At 42.8% G+C, this 19,097-nt stretch overlaps 2 protein-coding genes across 2 annotated transcripts in view; one reads left to right on the forward strand and one right to left on the reverse strand.

Annotated features, from left to right (window-relative positions):
* The window catches only part of mllt10 (MLLT10 histone lysine methyltransferase DOT1L cofactor), a 56,235-nt gene extending 50,615 nt beyond the window's left edge, over positions 1-5,620 (reverse strand). Inside the window, exon 1 of the mRNA XM_081601356.1 lies at positions 5,521-5,620. The gene's annotated coding sequence lies outside the window, so the exon portion shown is untranslated. The remainder of the gene's footprint in view (positions 1-5,520) is intronic.
* skida1 (SKI/DACH domain containing 1) lies at positions 3,480-8,888 on the forward strand. Its single transcript, XM_008438574.3, has one exon. The coding sequence runs from the start codon at positions 3,778-3,780 to the stop codon at positions 6,145-6,147; it is 2,370 nt and encodes a 789-aa protein (XP_008436796.2). The 5' UTR covers positions 3,480-3,777; the 3' UTR covers positions 6,148-8,888.
* Positions 8,889-19,097: the final 10,209 nt, after the last annotated feature.

Consider the following 19,097-nt stretch of genomic DNA (forward strand, 5'->3'; position numbering starts at 1 on the left):
AGATAGATAGATAGATAGATAATTGTTGCAGTTGTTTTTCATTCAAAGACATCTTGATTATTTTATTTATTTACAGTTTTCCACCTTTCGTTTTTAGTTTTAATTTACCACAATTGAGGGCTGAAATCTAATTCCATTGAGCGAAACTATTAAATTACGTTCCTGTTGATTCCCCTTAAGCCCCCAATCTGTTGCTACAGCCATGAACAACTCGGTGTACCAAGTTGGAACCTTATGCCAGGGCTTTGGGACGGTTTGGACGTCTAAAACTTCTTCTCGCTGCGTCATCAGCCCCTCAGCGGAAGCTTGTTAAATATCACCACCGTGCTTGAGGTGTCTTGCTTCGGCCACTCTTGGTCTCACTTCCTCCCCAGTAGACCAGGCAGATTCCAGGCGCATGGAGAGGAGGGGGGGGGGGCGGTGGTGAGATATGTGGCTGTGTGGCATCTGGAAGCAAACCCATGGTCTTAAAGTTAAATAAATGTATTTATTTTCCCACTCAAATTGCCGAACTGTGGGGGCTTCACCTCGTCACCGAAATGTGCTCAGACCTTGTGCGTTGTGCGCGTATTTTTGTGCACAGGCATATGTGTCGGTTTGTTGAATCTGATGAGACACAGGCAATATTAATAAATAGTGAAAAGGAGCTGCGAAAATAACAGCTCGTGACAGGTAAGCTAAAATTTTATGGAATCAAGAAACTCGAAGAGGTGGAAACTATAACAGATTTAATTTTTATTTTATTTATTTATTTTATTTTTTTTACATCAAACGAGAAACAGAAACAAGTGTGAGAGAAGCTGAAATGGTTTAACTCGAAACGACTCTCACCAAATGAAAGTATAAAACATCGCTGGGAGAAACGAGATCAGAGGCAGTAAAACAAAGGGAGTTTATTGTCTCCACCAGAAGGAATCCAGTTTATCCGAAGAGCAAGACGTTAAGATGAAACAAGCCCTGCTTGTCCTTTTCCAAACCTCCCCCATGCAGGACGGACACTGCGCACACAGTGGTTGTGCGTGGGGATCCGTGGGCTGCTCCCCCCCCCCCCCCCCCTACCCCCGCCATCGCCGATTCGGACTTTACCCCCACAGCAGCTCCCGTGAAACTCCGCGTGCATTTCTGCTGTCATGCACAAACAAAACTTGAAAGCCACTTTTCAGTTTTGTCTCTCGTTTTTGCCGTAAACAAAGTCAGAAGATGTCCATTTGCGGGGTGTATGTAGAAGCGTTGAGAATGTGGGTCAAATGATCCTGAGCTGCAGTGGGAGTTAACTGAGCTAAAGAGACTTGGCCTCACATAATCGCAGATAGTAGTTCAAAGGTGTGTGCGCGCGCACACGCACACACACACACACACACACACACACACACACACACACACACACACACACACACACACACACACACACACACACACACACACACTCCGATCTTCTGCATTCCAAAAATTCAATTTGCGTGTAAAAAGAAAAACTTGCATCTTAAAAACTTTTTTTTTTTTTTTGTCGCTGTGCGTGGTTTTCTGGTGACTCGGCGCTCCACGTTGGAGAAGGTGTTCAGTGATTCACCAACCTGTGCAAATGTGGCTCGTATTTCGAGGTAACGCCAAGGTGAGGTCGGTATTATTCAATACGCTGGCAAGCCTGTAAATAAACATAAGCAGGCTTAATGCTGCGGAGATGAGCATGCCCAGTCTTGAGGCTGACCCCGTGAGGGACGGGGCCACAGGGGACTCACGTGTTTTAGCCAGAAAACAATGCCGAAGCAAGGAAGAGTTGGAGAAAATGTGACGCTGGGACAATAGGCGATCGAATGAGAATAATGTGGGACTATTGCTTTTTTTTTCCTTCTTTTTCTTCTTTTCCTCCGAATAATTAACCGATAATGGTACCAATAGGTTATTCGGAGAGCCCACAGGGTGGAGGCTTTAACTGCACTCCCCCCCACCCCCCTCTTTTCTTTTTGAGAAGCCTGTCGGGTGTGTGTGGATGGATGAAGTGTGTGCGTGCGCTCGTTTCAGGTTACGAGTCAGGACTTGTGTGTGTGTGTGCGTGTGTGTGTATGTATGTATGCGTCTGAGTCGGTGCGTGCAAAAAATAAATAAATAAAAAAAATCGTATGTACACGAGCCTGCATTTTATACCGCAAAGTTGCTATGCGCAAAGACAAAGTGTGTGCAAAACGGTTTCCTCGACGGTGCGTGTGTAACATTCAGTGCTCTTTTTTTTTTTTTGTTCTCTTTAAAAATCTGCTCTGCAGAAATATATTAGTATCCATGGGTCAATTTATGAACTAATCATAATTTATTATATGATATTTTCTATAATTGTCCCAAAGTCTATTTATAATGGTCTCGTCAGAATTTAGGAAAGTCGTCAATTAAATACATAATAATAAAAAAAAACACGTGGAAAGGGAAAAGCAACCCTGACTGCCACTTCTGTTCTGCACTGTTATCTGCTTGTGTCAAAGGAGGGAATAACAAAGCAAAATGTTGAATATGTTCTCCTTTAATTACCTTAATAATTATACTTTAAACGTATTACAAGAGGCACTTGTTATTTACTTTTCGCTCAATAAGCCGTGCGTAATTACGCATAAGAAATGGTGCAGCAAAATCCACATCCTTTGAACTAAATAGTCAAAGAATTAAAACCCCCGCCTGTAATCTTAGAGCATATGTGGGTCATTCTGCGCTAGCGTGGAAAAGATAGCATAATTGAAGCGTATAAATATAAAATATATCTTTTAAAATAAAAATGTTGTTTAAAATGCGCTGCGTCACGTCGACACATATACACCAACATAAGATGGAACTATTTTATAAGCATGCGCATATTACACATATCACACCTTATTGTTAAACCCAAAGGGAACAACATCATACATTCCGGTTTGGATTCCAGAGTTGTTGCTGATTATTTTTGTAATAAAGAATAGTAGGGGTTTTGTGTGTGTGTGTGTGTGTGTGTGTGTGTGTGTGTGTGTGTGTGTGTGTGTGTGTGTGTGTGTGTGTGTGTGTGTGTGTGTGTGTGTGTGTGTATAGCTACAGAAACATCCGCTGCTTCTACAACAGCACTATTTGCTCAAACGGCAGACTGTGGGCACAATTGTAAACTACTGTAATGGCAGGGTGTGGGAGGGGGGTGGGGATGGAATATCCATTTTTATTGCATCACCTGTCAGCGCCGTCCAATGGGCGTCCACTCCGCCAGCATTAATTGATGAAGGTGTCTCCAGACTGGTCCACCTCCCTTTGCATGTCGGTCTTTTTTTTTTTTATTTGTGTCTTAGCCAGCAGTCAGAAAAGCAGCTGCTTTTTTAGCTCTTATTCTGCTTCTCCCCTGTCTCCGATTCACTCTTTCCTCCCTCCCTCCTCCCCACCCTCGCAATACCTCCCTCTCTCCCTCTCCTCCTCTCGCTATTTTATCCCTCTGGCTGAGGCAGTGGTGCACACCTACCCCTCGTCCTGCTGCCGACCAGAGGGGGAGTGGAGCCGGGCGGAGGCAGGTAACAACGGCGGCCCCCGGCTTGGTGGACGCATCCCTGCGCATTCCTTCACCATGCCGGACCGGGGTGGATGCTGTTGGCAAGCTAGTAGACAGGGACAGCCCCATTTAAAACTCCGCATGTCAAAGTTTGCATTTTCATGACGCAGCAGCAGCAGAGTGGATGGATTAAAGGTATGCAGGATGCCTTGAGCCCGAGACCCTGTGCCATTTGCTGGTGAATCCACAGAGCCCAAGCAGAGACTGCATGGATTGATGCGCCAAACATGGGAGACCTGGTTTGTGGGTTTGAGGAAATGCAAGGAGTGAGACTGGGATACCTGCTCATCAAAGGCAAGCAAATGTTTGCTTTGTCTCAGGTCTTCACCGACCTGCTGAAGAACATCCCTCGGACTACGGTGCACAAGCGCATGGACTACCTGAAGGTGAAGAAGCACCAGTGCGACCTGGAGGAGCTCCGGAAGCTCAAGGCAATAAACTCCATCGCTTTCCATGCCGCTAAGTGCACACTTATATCGCGGGAGGACGTGGAGGCTCTGTACGTCTCCTGCAAGACGGAGCGGGTGTTGAAATCCGCGAAGAAGAGGAGAGCGACAGCGGCGTGCCCTCGCGCGGACGACGACGACGACAACGAGGAGGAGCACGCGCCCTCGGGTGTCCTGCGCGCGGACGCGGAGCTGATGTGGAAGGAAAAAGTTTGGTTCAGTTTGCACGGCGTCCCAGAGAATCTCGCGCTGCACGGAGGAACGGGGAGGAGGAGGGAACTGAGTCCTTCTTCTTGTCTTACCGACGCCAAACTACCTCAATTTTACCACAAAGCCCACGGACGGGATTGCCGTTGGACGACTAAATCCAGCCGCAAACACGTCAAAAACTATGAAACTGAGAAATTTACAGGGAATAGATTCGCTGTGAGCCAAAGGCACGCGTTTTTCCGGCAGCCGGTCTTGTTTCAGTCCGCCGCCGCAGCAGCTCAGTCCAGGCTCTCGCGCTCAGCCGGCGACTCGCTCCACAAAAGGAAGAGGAGGCGCGAGGGGGGCGGCAGGAGCAAACACGTGCATCTGCACGCGCCGCCGGTGCTGCTAGTCCAGCCCAAATCCTCTGGAGCTTCTTTCGGTGCTTTCCACCTCACTCCGGATTTCTATCTGGACCCGCGACCTCACCACCATCACCACCACCACCACCACCATCACCACCACCATCACCACAACAACAACAACAGCAGCAACAACAACGAGCCCGGCTTCGCGGAGAGCTACAGCAGCGACACCGAATCCTGCAGCACATACTCGGACCCACAGTGCCAGGACTCGGACTTCGGCTCCGGGTTCTCCAGCAGCAGCAGCAGCTCCGAGGAGGAAGAGGAGGAGGACGACACCCAGTCGGAAAGCTCAGAGGTCAGCTCCGACGAAGATGAGGAGAGTTCCACTCAGTCCGACTCGAGCTCCGTTTCAAGCCGCGTTTCGGTCCAAAGCATCCGGTTCAGACGTGCACGGGTGGGTCTGCACACCGGGAAAGCACCTTTGGTCCTGCAGCCCACCTTTCACTACAACAACCAGCAGCACAGGACACCGAGTCATGGCGACACCAGGCAGGACAAACATCAAAAACGTTACTTTGGCGAACCACGAAAGGACTCTTTACAGTTAAACCCGGTGGCTAACGGGAGCATTTTCACCGAGCCCGCAAAAGAAATAGCGTTTGAATGTGACCCAAACAGGACTGAGGAGGAGCCGGTCCCTTACTCCCCGGGGCTCGACCCGAACAAGGCCTCTCTCCCGGCCTCATTCAGGTCCCGGGGGTTCAGCGCACACGCTGATCCTAGCAAGCTCCAAAAATGCGTCGACAAGCGGGAGAAGCTGAAACCGAGCACCCCGCCGAAAAAAATAAAGACCGAGTCCGAGGAGCCCCACGCAACCGCGTCCCCCTACCCCGACAGCGGCAGGACAGCCTTCAATCTCAGCAATGTGAAAATTAAAGTGGAGGAAAGCTGCGATGAATATGAATACCTGCAGAGCCAGGCCGCTGTGGTCAAATGTAAAGGAGATAAGGCAGATCTCAGCGGAGCCATCAAACATGGAGGCTTTTCCAGCAGCGGGATTAAAGCCGCGGAGAAAAGCCCCGACGTGCCCCCCAGATCCCCCTGCGGTCCTCAGGAATGCAGGAGTAGCCAGGACGCCCCCAGCGTAGAGGAGGGGGAGCAGAGAAACAAAACCTGCAGGGCTCCGGGGCGGGAGGCAAAGAAACCCCGAATTTCCCGGACGCACACAAAACAAAACGTGCCTAGAGTCAACGAGGCTCCCTCTTCCTCTTCCTGCTCCTCATCTTCTTCGTCCTCCTCCACCACGGAGGATTTACGGAGCAGACGCAAACGCAGCACCGCCAGCAGCTTAGCAGCAGCAGCAGCCGCAGTAGCAGCGGCTTCTCCACCAAAAACGCCTTTCAGCCTGATGGCAAATTTCCCATCGCCGCCGTCGCTCGTCGTTGACAGCAACGGGGATTTGTGCCCTGCTTACTCACTGAGCTCACTGAGGGGAGCCGGGCCTCCTCCTCCGACCCACCCCGTGTGGAGGTGGCAGCCAGGCGGCCAGATTCTCCCTCCCCCACTGCACACTCAGAGAACGAGGAAATACTGAGCTGAGACAAAAAATAAAAGTCCCAACTATGTTCATTTCCACGTACCCTGTGTCTTAAGGTGATCGCTCACCCCTTTTGCCTTTGTTAGTTTTATTTTTCAAACTTTTTTTTTTCCTTATCTGGGATTTACATTCCGTTTTATTCTCCCCCACACCCCCCAACATCCCCACCCTCACTTCCCTGAAGAAAAGCCACAAGATCCCACTTGAAGCCTCCACAGGACTATGAGACACATCTCGTGGATTAATGCCTGAAGACCTCCTTTCAAAATAAGCTATTCAATCTAAGCAATATGTTTTGCTCCCCAATCTTTTTTTTGTTCGCGTAGCCTTCTTTGTCGGTTTTCCTGGTTTGCTCGACCTGTTGGATTGTCTGGTAGCAGGGTTTCAGTAGGGTTGTTCTTTGTCTAAAAAAAAAAATTAAAAAAAAGGGAAAAAAAGTGATTTTAAAAACAATAATAATCCAAGAATCTTTTGGATGAGGCAACTGCAGGGACTGTTTCACTTTGTAAATAAAGAAGAGACAAAATATCAGGGTTTCCAATTATGTGCCACCTGGTATGTTTTCTAATAAATCAGCGCTGTGTTTTTCTTTCTTTTTCTTTATGATGGCCAAAATAGTCCACGTGAACTGTGAAAAAAAAACTTGACTATTATTTTAATTTTAATTTTATTTTATTTTCATTTTTGTTGTTCAAAGCAAATGTATTCTGGTGGACTTTATCTTGGGGTGCTTGAGATTTTCAGTTATTTGTCAGAAGTTTTCAAACGTGTGACACTATAAACAAAGGTCCCGAGATGCAGAACAAGCCTTACGTAATCAGACAATCAAAAATAAGAACATTCGTGGACTCCCACCTCCCGCCCTCCAAGAATAGGTCCCAGGATAATAACATATTCAAGTCTCTCCCGTCTAGTGTATTTCGTGTAGTACATAATGGGAGGGGAACGCAAGGTTGTCCAAAGTGGGTTAACAGTGGTACACCTTGTAATCATTCCGGCTAGAAACAATGCAACGAAGCACAAGGGAAAGGTTTGAAAGTGAGGCACTTCTACGCCGTCTTGCGTCGTGTTTCAGCTGTATATTTAGGACTAACGCTTAAAGGAGAAAATAATAATTATTAAAAAAAAATAATCTAAATCATTCCTGTGTATAGGGAAATTATTTGATTGTGTGTGCTTCTGGAGACAAAATTAGCAAAATTACGAATGGATTTTGTTGCTGGGTGTTCGCTCACCAAAATTTGATTCAGTTTTTATATATGTATTATCCTGCCTTTATTTTACTAATAATGTCCTGTTTTTAATATTTTTTAAAAGAAAATATGCAGCCGAGGAATTGATAACCCTATCCATCCACTCAAAAAAAAAAAAAAAACAAACAAACAACAACACAGTTCTAGGTTTTGTGAAATGTTGCTTTCTTTATTTGTAAAATGCATCCTGAATGTTGCCTTTCTGAACATGGCCGCTCTGACATGCTCCATGTAGCCCCGTTCAGTGTGTGTACATACCTTTAAATGAAGAGGGGCTGAAGTTTGCACCGACATGTAGGCATTGTTTTTGTAAGTGAATGTGTCCACGGTGTTCGTGGCAGTTGCAGGACGCGCTCTGCTAATTGGCATGCTTTTCTGTCCCGCCACAAAAGAGAGGCCCCAGCAGCTTATATGGTGAGGCAGATCACAACAAACCCCAAAGCCCGTGAATGATGTCAGCCCTCCTCACAAGCACACACCAGAAAGAAGGGAAGGGGAGGATGTGGGGTGTGAGGGGGGCATTCACTTGTAGAATGATTGTAAAAAAAAAAAAATAAAATAAAAAGAGAAAAGACAAGGAAGGAGGAAAGAGAAAGGAGAAAGAAAGAGAAGTGTAAAAAAAAGTGCGTTTAAAATAACTTGTGGATACATATTGTAGATGTCAGTGACACACACACACACACCTTCCCCCGCACCACACACACGCACACATACACACAAACACCCACAACTCACCATAGGCCTTATGTCCGAGGCTGGAGCTACTACAACTAAAACTTGAACTTTTTGATGTTCTCAGTCTGTCTTTGACTCTGTGTATCACAGGCTTGTCCTATACTATACGTTATTCTACACGGGCATGACTGTAGCAGTAAAACGGAGGGAGGTGTAGCTGTGTTACAAGCACATATAGGCTGCACGGCGCAGGAAGGAGCGGAATCCATTCGCAACGCAAAGCGGCAGCCTATTTCCACGCACAAACCACGGCTGACGGGCATAAGTGGTGGTTTTCTGGGGAGGGGAGTTACCTGACAGAGACCCTATCAACGTAAACAAGCGTGTGTGTGTGTGTGTGTGTGTGTGTGTGTGTGTGTGTGTGTGTGTGTGTGTGTGTGTGTGTGTGTGTGTGTGTGTGTGTGTGTGTGTGTGTGTGTGCAGCTACATCCATGCCCTCCTCACCCATTCAGCTGGTTTGACATAATACAATACTTGAGGTCAGGTATTGACGCGGATTTTTTTCGAAGTCACTGGCTGTTTATATATTATATGAAACTGAATATTTATTTTTGTGAATTTTTTATGGGAGGGGGGGATTTTCTTGTACATTGATTCTTTGTTGTGAATACAGAACAACTGCACTCGAAATGGAAACTTGAACTGTGGTTTTCTGAAGCACTTTCCCTTTCTATTCTTTTTATTTGTTTGTTGGTTGGTTTGTCTGTTAATTATGGAACCTTCATTAAACGGGACTGAGTGTGATCATCAGCGTGCCTCTTCCTTCTGAGCGTTTGTGTTTAGTAGTTCCTTTATTTTATGGGCGATTACAGCTGTGAGCTTTTTCTCTTGAATTACCTTGTCATAAAACGCGCACAACCTTCCAAATGACGCTAATATGAGCAATTTTTAGGGAACCCTCAATTAAATAACACTTATGTCCCGGGGGGGGGGGGGGGGGGGGGGGGTGGGCGCAGAACAACACGACTTACTCGGTTTTAAAATACAATTCTGGTCAAATGTTTTAGAAATGCTTAACGCTGTGTCCTTGGAAGTTGAGAGGATTCTCTGCCTCGATGTGTGAAGACTAACATGTAACAAAGCATGCAGGCTTCAACGTGACCAAGCACTCTGCAAATAAGGTGCATGCAAGTCTGCTCCATTTACAGAAAACAGAGGGAAACCCCAGTAAAAACTGAACTAAACAACTTCCTGCACACACACACACACACACACACACACACACACACACACACACACACACACACACACACACACACACACAGAGAGAGAGAGAGAGAGAGAGAAGCATGAACACGTATATTGTGTGCTTCCTTTAAGCAGAGATTATTAACCTAAAATAACCCACACGTTTACGCAGCAACGTAACAGTGTCGAATGAAGGGACTACACACACACACACACTACTGTTTCCGTGCCATTCAATCAGAGCTAAAAAATAAAAAATAAAATAAAATAAAAAATCTTTGAAAGCGCCGTAACGTGTCTCAAATTAATGAGACACATTGCAGCGTGGAAAACTCCGAGCCTGGTAAGGATGGCCGGGGTTAGTGCAGGGGTTTCTGGTCCCGGATAGACGGCTGCTTGCTGCGGGGAGTGTGCAGGGGCCACGCTGGGAGCGAAGACAAGCCATTATGCTGCTGCTGCTGCTGCTGCTGCTGCTGCTTCTGGCGTTTCAGGGTTAAATTCCTGCGCGGATTGGGGAGCAGCAGACTGTAACTCCTATACAATAACAATAGGAAGAATATAGAGAAGAGGAACAAAACAAGCGTCAACACACTCCTGGGCTTCACAAATAAAAAAAGAAGAAGAAGAAGAAGAAGGGAAATCAGTGTGTTCCTAAATGGGTGTTTCGTTTCAATGCTTGTATTTCTTTTTTTTTTTTTTTTTTTGGTGGTGGTGGGGTGGAGAAGTAAGGTTTAATGCTGACAGACACGTCCCGCGTTGGGGGTCAGCACTTTGCATTGATCTCCGAGACAATTAAATACATGAGGGCCGATAAAAGCTGTCAGGACGTTTTTATGTGGGATCTCTCGACTGTAAAGCATTCGCCCGTCAGTCCTCTATTTGTACAAGCGCGATCAGATGCACATGGGAGAAATCGCCCCTGAATTATAGGTCTACTGAACTAGACAGCAACTTATCAGAAATAAATAATTACAAAAAAAAATAAATAAATCAAATCAAATCATGGGTGACTTTGCTGTTCAGTGCACTGCTTTCAGTGGATTTCTTATGTGGTTGTGCAAAAAATAAAAAATAAAATAAAAAAAATGAAGAAACAGCACGCCGGGCTCTTTTAAAACTGCACAGCGCAAACTGCAAACTTTAGCGAACAGTGCAGATATAGCGCATGTACGACACTGCGACACAACGTGTGCAGCTTTCTGTAATATAGGGTTGAAATATGGATGAAGTCTGAATTTTAAGGTCAGTCTTTGCTTTAATTAAGCACGTGGAGGATCTGCTCAGACTCATGTCCAGTCCAAAATTTGCCCAAGACAAAGCACAAAAAGACTGACTCGGTTTGCAAATGCGCTTAACGTTTCAATCTCCTTTTCATATTGCTCGCGTGTATTTATGGCCTTTTAATGAATTGTATGAAATCCGGTCCATTCAACGAAAAGCATACTCTAAAGCGGCAATCCATGACATTTCCATGGTTCCCACGTAGCATTCTAGGAACTTTAGAGTACGGACAATGTCCAGACGACGTATGTAGCAAATGATAGTGGTCATGTGATTGTGACAATGTATAGCAGTAAATAAACGAACGTCTTTTCAACAATCTCAACAACTTAACTCTAATTATGTGTAATATATATAAATGTGGTGAAATTATTTGAAGTTTAGTGATGCGAGGAGAGAGAGAGAGAGAGAGAGAGAGAGAGAGAGAGAGAGAGAGAGAGAGAGAGAGAGAGAGAGAGAGAGAGAGAGAGAGAGAGAGAGAGAGAGAGAGAGAGAGAGAAGGTCCAGGCGGAGAGGCAGCGGTGACTCTGCCATTTTTACCCGGCGTCCCCCTGAACAGACCCGGGTCGGGTCAGAGGGTTGTCCTCCCTGGTGTGTGCACAACAACAGATGGGATCCAGCTCTCTATTTCTTAAAAAGAGTTTTAAAAAAAACAACAACAACAACAAACAACTTGCAAATCGCTGTACAATCAAAGTGATTTTAAGTGGGGGTGTTGACTGCTTTTAATTTAATTTAATTTAATTTAATTTAATTTAATTTAATTTAATTTAATTTAATTTAATTTAATTTAATTTAATTTTTAGAAAATAAGTCGAAAACGCCAGTTGAGCTACTGGAAGTTTATGTTTATAGCAAAGTTTTATCTTTCCATTATTATTTGAAAGATTTATTAGAATTGTTTATTTCAAATTATTCTCCAATCACAGCAGCGTATACTTTAAATAAATAAATAAATAAATACATAGTTTTCCCATGATCAAAATGCCAAAACTTTGCTCTGACGTATTTTGAAGCTTGCCAGTGTACATGCACTAATGTGGGTGGGACTAAAATAAAAAAAAATAAAATAAAATAAAACAAAGCAACAGCATACAAATAATCAAAACCTGGGAGCCCGGAGAGCTGCAGTTCTCCGGTGTTTCCTCGGCCACATGGACTGAGGTATAGGTTGAAGTTTGGGGGGGAAACTCAGCGCCAGAGGGCTTCTGCCCGGTCATGGAGCTCAACTCCATTTGTAAAGGCTTTCCTATGGACAAGAGCGAGCCAAATGAATAACCTAACGCTGAGCGGGGGCGTGAGGACTCCCTCCATACAATTCAATCGGTCACCAACACGACCTGTTTTAGTGACGGACAGACGTGAAGTGATCAGGAAAAATCAGCAAGTGTAATCAATCAAACCCAAACTACGTGTATATCTTTTACACGCAGTTTTAATAACCTGCTAAAACTTACTTAGGTTTGAAATAATGAGCATGTAAACAAAAGCAAGAAAAAGAAAAAAAAAAAAAAACCCACCTCCCACACACTCCGTGTAAATAAACTGAAAGTGTAAGGTTATTTTTGCAGTATTTTTTTTAAATACAGCAGTACAGTCACAATTTGTTAGATTGCAGCAAAACGGGCAGTGATCTGAGATTCACAGTTAAAAAGCAAAAATTTTTCTAGAAAAAAAAAAATATAAGAAATGTACCAAATGCAAGGTAAAAGTTTTAAGAAGGAGAGAACAATAAATAAATAAATAAATAAATAAATAAATAAATAAATAAATAAATAAATAAATAAATAAAATCTTCCTTATTGCTTAAAAGTCAGAAACTCACTTATACTTTACCCACATGCTTACACCTTATTGTCACATTTTCTGTTTGCTCAGGTATTTTTTTTTTTACTGTGCTCAATGCATTTTTGAAACGTCCTTTTTGTTGTAGTAACCCATAAATTTCGCTTTATACATCTAGATTAAAATGTCCCCACTTTCTGAGAATGCAGCTGGTATTTAGGCACTCCCCCCCCCCCCCCCCCCACCACCACCACCACCTTTTCCAAAGCTCTGTTGAAAATACTGCGCACTATGGAGGGATTTGAACATGGCCACAAGCAGGAGTGACCTTTGACCCTCCACCCCTCATACCGGGGAATTATAGGACGAAGAGCCGAGGCTGACGGGGCCGAATCAAACGCTGCTGACACACAAACACACGAACGCAGGCCGAGTGCTCAGAGATTAAATCTGGAAACAGACACTTGTTTGATGTCGCCTCTGTCCTTCACGTAATTTCACCATAAAAATCCAGAAGAAACTTATGTGGGTTTTCAACTTTGTGCTGCACGAGCTCAGGGAACAGCTTGTTTTGCATCAATTAGCGTGGCTGCCTTGCGCCTGAGCTGACAGATAGTCTCACCTATAAGGAGCCTATTTGTCAGGACAGAGACGGATGGAAACCACAGCCTCTCTGCTTGCCGCAGGGCGACGGGAGGCGGGAGACACAATGTGTCAGAAACACATCTGAGTGGATGCGCTTCCTTTTCTCTCTCTGTGCTTTTAAAGCGAGTGTCTCAAACTAAACCACGGGGAAATACAATAGGACTCTTCTTCTGGTCGTCTGGGCCTCTGGGAGATGAGATTTCAGCCAGCGAATCTCGATCCTTTGGGGTTTTCAGCAATTGTTGGCCAGGTGGTAAATGTAGATTATAAACCTTGTAGAAAAACTTTTGCACATCTGGATTATTGTGAAAAAAACAACAACAAAAAAACCCCACCAGCTATTATCAAACCATGCATGTTTCTTTTTTGTTGTTGTTCTGTTTTTTTATCTCGTCAAGTTGTGATCTCTTAAGGCCAAACATAAATGTAATCGTGTTGCTAGAGTAATATACATATATTCAAATAAACAAATAAAAAAGTCTTTAAATGTTAATGCCTTATCAAAAAAAAAAAAATAAAAAATGTCACTGGACAGAAAGCAGCTTGGTGTTACTTAGAGATGAAACTTTGTGGCAATGTTGGAGCTCAAGCACAAAAAGCTTCAATTAATTTGTTTTCCAATCTTGTTTGAGTCTCCAAAAAACAAAAAAAAAAAAACAAAAAAAGAAACGTCACAATTTATTTAATTAAAAAAGAAAAAGTAAAACAATGTGGTGTTTTGGCTTGTTAGATCTTTGATTATCATTTATTATATTGACGTAGAACAAAGAATGCAGTTAAATTGCCTTTAAATATATTGTAATGTCGGCAAAGATGAGGACCTGGATAAAGCATCGGACTTTAATAGACCATTAGAGTTCAAAGCTATACTTTCTTGTATGAGTGTCTGATTTACTAATATCTTCTATAAAATTAGGTAAAATTGTTCTACAGACAGTAGCTGCATTAATATCCATAACCATTTTCTACCTACAGGTCAAGGCTTCTCGGTTTCTATTCATCAAGCGTTTCCTCTCTCTTTGAGATAGTTACAGTTCAGGCTCACCAGACATTTTATTTTAAAAAAATGATGAAAAAAAAGTCCTTACACCTTGATGTTTCTTTAGTTCGTCTGAAGATAAACGGGATGCAAATGAAACAGTGAAAGCCCAAAACTGAAGACATAAAGAGCTGATTGTGGCTCTAAAACGGGCCACAGATTCTCATCTGTCTCTTTCAGAAACTAAAAACGGCTTCAGTCAGAATCACCTGAGGGACAAAAAGTAGCTGATGAGTCAACATTTGAATCAATGCATGTCTGTCCTCGTAAACCAACGCAAAACATAACAGATTAACACTCGTATTCACTAAACCACAGGATTTATGTTCTCTGTAATACTGAACGTAAGGATATTCACCTTGGAGATTTTGACAATATTATGCTTTTCTAGATTGTTTAAACCTGAGAACTAACAGAACAACTATGGAAAAATGATGACTTTAAAAAGAAAGTAAGTTCTTTTATACTTTTAATTCTCTTTGTGATTTTTTTTTCATTCCCTTTTGGTGACATGCTTCATCTGATTTCCTGAGATGTTTCCAGTTTTTCACAAAGACAAGACTTTTTCTTCTTCTTGTTCGTCTTCTTTTTGCTTTCTTTAAGTTAAGAAAATGTTATTTGAATGACCTAGTAAAATAAAATGATCTCAGGATATCACAGAAGGTGGATTCAGTTTAAGCTGCTCCTGTCCAGCATGCAAGCCCAAAGGTTTTACTCCTATCAGGTTCTTTCAGAGGAGTTTAAATGAACTGGGAGGGTTTCAAAATGAATTCCACTAACATCGAAATACCTTTTATTTCATATTGGGAGGTTGTATTTTTTTAAATTTCACTCCTTTCAGACACAGAACTCTTATTTTTTTGTTGCTCACATGTCAACATTTGCACTAGTAAGTCATGTTGTTCTGGGTTTCTTCGTTATCACAGCATGTTTTGAGAACGGATCCTCTGCAATATGTTCAATAAAACTCAGTTGAGGATGATTAGTGATGATTATTCCTCCTGATTTTTTTCCTCATTATTGGAATCTTATTGGAAGAGATTAAATATTCCTGGTTAGGGGGGAAAAAGCACATTGTTGTGTGTATTTATTTGAGAGAAGAGCGTTTTTTTTTTTTTGGTAACATTTAAATCAGATTTAACCTGGTAAAACTTATGTGTCGTCACCAAGGAGACCATCACATCTTGTGATTTCAGTTTGCTGTCACTAAAAAAAAAAAACATATGAAGAAACTTTTATTTAGCCACCTTGGATTTTTGTCACATATGATTTTCTGCCATGAACCCAACCAGTTATGTAAATGAAGAGGTGAGCACCCCGAATCTTCAACCGCGGTATAAAACTATCACTATTAAGTTCTTTCGACCTCTCAGCGCTTCGCAGCCTCCCGGTCCCAGCCGACCTATTTTCCGCACCGTGTCACCGGCGGAGGCTCAGTCTGAGGGGGCGCTTACATAACCGCCTCGCGCACGATCTCGGCGCCCCTCCGTTACACGCGGCTTCTCCTCCGCGCCTAGCTGGCAGCTGCTTTCTGGAGATTTCGTTGATTTGATTGTGCGCTAATTACATCACCGCGTGCGCACGCCGAAAGCAGCGCACGCGCTTAACGAATGAAGAGAGTTGCTCGAGTCTCGCGGGCCCGAAAAGAGGGCTGTTTTTTGGGGGGGTGGGAGGGCACGTTTGGGAGTACGCAGCGTTCATTGACGTTGACGGGTGGGTTGGAAAATTCTTCTCAACGTGGAATCCGGGAAACACCGGGGGACCTCGGACTGACTCCAGGGGGGTTCCGCAGCATTTTCGTTTTGGTTTCAAAATAAACCAACTGATGTTTGAATGCCTTCCTGTTGGTTCGATTGAGTTGAAACATAATATTTTTCCTATTTGTTGGCTTAATAAATCATATGAATGACCACACGTGAAAATATCGGTTTAAAAAAAAAAAAAAAAAAAAAGGTCGCCACTCCGTTTTAGGAGCTCAAACCAGGTTCATTTGGGATTACACCAAGAACTATTCGGTGTTTTTACAGCATGAGAACCTACAATAGCTCACGAAAGACGAAACGGAACGAAATAAATAAAAAAGAAACATGCTCCAGTATAGAAACGAACAGGGAGAAAACGTGTTTGATTCCCTCGTTGTGCCTCTTTCGACCTCAGGAGAGCTTCTGCTTCAGAGATATCGCGGTCTGCCAGCGCCCCCTGCTGTTCGTGCGGTTCAGAGAAAAATTCTCTTAAAGGGGATGTCGAGAAGCCGGAAAAACTTTTTAAGGTGGACCGGTGGAGTTATTCCTGCTGTTTCTGTTTCTTTTTTTTTTTTTCTGTTTTAGCAAAGGGCGCACAGGGCAAGTTGGACTCAGACGCTTCCAAACGCATTTTTCACGCTCTTTCAATCCAGTAACACTTTTACTTGAAGCGCACAAAGAAGAAAAATAATACAACACTTAAGCTTTCTTATAAATTAGGTAAAATTGAACTAATAGTGGCATTTTTTTTCTTCTTCTTCTTCTTTTTTTTTTTTACAGTTCTGGTTAAATCAGGAGCATTTTTAAATGAAGCAAATGGGAAAAGAGGGAGACCGAAAGAGGAGCACTACACAGGCAGAAGGCAGGCACATTTAAATCCGTCGAAATTGAGGAAAAAAAAAACTGGAAGAGTTGAGAATAATAATAATAATAATAAAAAAAATAGTAGCAAAGAAAATTAAATGTTTAGCATATTTTTCGCTGTTTTCTCCAGAACTCGTGCTCTTTAAATCGTAATGTGACTCAAAGTTCTCTTTAAAAGCAACTCGGAAAGCCTTGGCTTTTTTTTTTTCTTCTTCCAATCTTTGTAACTGTGAGGAAATGAACTCCTGTCATATTTGAGATTTATCTGCCTTGGTTGTATCATGTACTGATTGGTAATGGTGACAAAGTTGTTAGAATCAGACAAAAGCTCCAGAACTGCCCAGTAGAACTGAGCGTGTATCTGAATTAGTTCTTAGTTCACGCACATTTTATTTCATTTTATTTCAGCTTGTCAACAATTCAACAAAAAAAAATTGTCTGCCTAAATTGTGCACAGAATCCTCACAGCCAGAGGCAAACACTGACGGCAGGTCAGTCTGTAGCATAGAGTTCATGTTCTGGTTTGATTCTGCTTCAAAACTTCTAAAAAACTTGGATTATACCACGACTACGAGATTTTGCACTAGTATAAATCAGATCTCGGATTTAAAGGATTAGTGTATCCACATGTGTAAATGCCACCTCTTTACGATCGGGGAAAGATCAGTTCATGCAGACAGCAGTAGGTTAAAAATGATTATAATCTGGTGGCACAACAGCCCTATCAGAAATGTCCTTTTCTATTTCTGAAATAAACTACGATTTCCAATCACGCATTGTGTCTCAGCGGACCTAAGCACATCACTCTTTATATGTTTTTTTTTTTTTTTTACTGATTGACCCCTGTGATGTTAGACGATCCTCCTCTCCTATACCGTCATCTCTATTCCTCCTCATCGTCACACCTTCATTATTTGCATACAGTGGCCTCCGCTTTGTTCCTTTCTCGCCTCCTGCTCACCTCCTGCTTCTCCTCTGCAGCGCCTCGTCATTTGATCCCAGACTCTCCGGCGGTTCGGTCTCCATGCGGCCCTCTGTCCGGAGCGGAGCAGACATGGCCGCCGCTCTTCTCCGCGCACTGATCCTCGCTCTGCGCTTCGCTCTCGCCTCATCCTCCTCGCCTCCGGGTCAGGAGGTTCCGCTGTGCTTCGTCCCGTGCGCCAACACCGGCTCCGTCCAGGCTTTTACACCCACGGGTGTCGGTGACCTTGACCCGGGCAGCTGCTCTGCGCACTGCCTGCGCGACGGGTGAGTTCCAGTCAGGGCTCAGACTGGTAGCACACGTGAAGGTTGTTGTTGTTGTTGTTGTTGATTTTTTTGGTTGTTGTTGTTGTTAGAAACCAAATGTTATTGCAAAAATAGCCTAAGTTTCTAAAATAAATAAATAAATAAGTAAATAAACTATAATTTGCGTGATGCAGCATGACACACTGGAAAACTGTTAACTGTTAAAATGCAATCAATACATTTGGGTAATATTTATTTATTTATTTATTTATTTATTTATTTATTTATTTATTTATTTATTTATTTATTTATTTATGTGAGTATATTTTAAACTACTATATGTGGGTACAAATGTGCCTCACAACTTAATTGTTATTTGAATAAATTATTTAAAAGTGTTTCACATTTACTCATGCAGCTAAAATAGTTGTGCCAAAAGGAGACAGAACTAAAACTACAAAAAATAAATAAATTAAAATAAATCATTTTCGATCAGGGTGCAAACTCTATTCTCATAAACGTTCACAATTAAGCTAAGCCTGCTGAACAAAAACATTTGAAATGCAACCTAAAAAAAATGTGATGCCACTTTTCTGTTACAACAACAACAACAACCGCTTAACTGTGTTAACAGCTGCTTAGCATTAAGAAGCTTATTGTGGTAGCGAATTTGCCTTTTGCGTTTGGCTCTTCCACTGAACCAGTTAGGTTGGACAGAAACTTGAATTCTTTTTTGAGTACAGCAGCCTGTCTCAGCCACGAGCCTCCTGAGAGCTTTTAACTCTCACTACTTTTGCTCTTTCAGTAGAAGCCAATTAAAGCAGCCTTACTGTTCTCTGCTTGTAACTGTGAAAATGGCCGAAAGTTGACTGAGGAAACATATGTTGTTAGAATTACTAATAAAACCCATACTTACAAACAAACTTGTAAATCTGCACAACTTCATCTGAAGGATTGTGATGTTCGTTGTTTTATCAGGTAATATTTGATGCCCTCTGAAATCCTATTTTATAGTGCACCTTTGCTTTTGGAAAGCCTAGTCAAAACATTTGATCACAAGCAGGTTTATAAATAATTCTCTAAAACACTTTTGACTTATATTACACCTCTGTTGCTTTTCTGTATTCTCAGTTCATCAAATATTTTGAATGTTAATTGTTAGTTTATAAAAAAGGCAAACATTTTTTT

Source organism: Poecilia reticulata, chromosome 20 (assembly GCF_904066995.2).
Source record: "Poecilia reticulata chromosome 20, P_reticulata-male-v2, whole genome shotgun sequence".
In the NCBI taxonomy this organism is placed as follows: domain Eukaryota; kingdom Metazoa; phylum Chordata; class Actinopteri; order Cyprinodontiformes; family Poeciliidae; genus Poecilia; species Poecilia reticulata.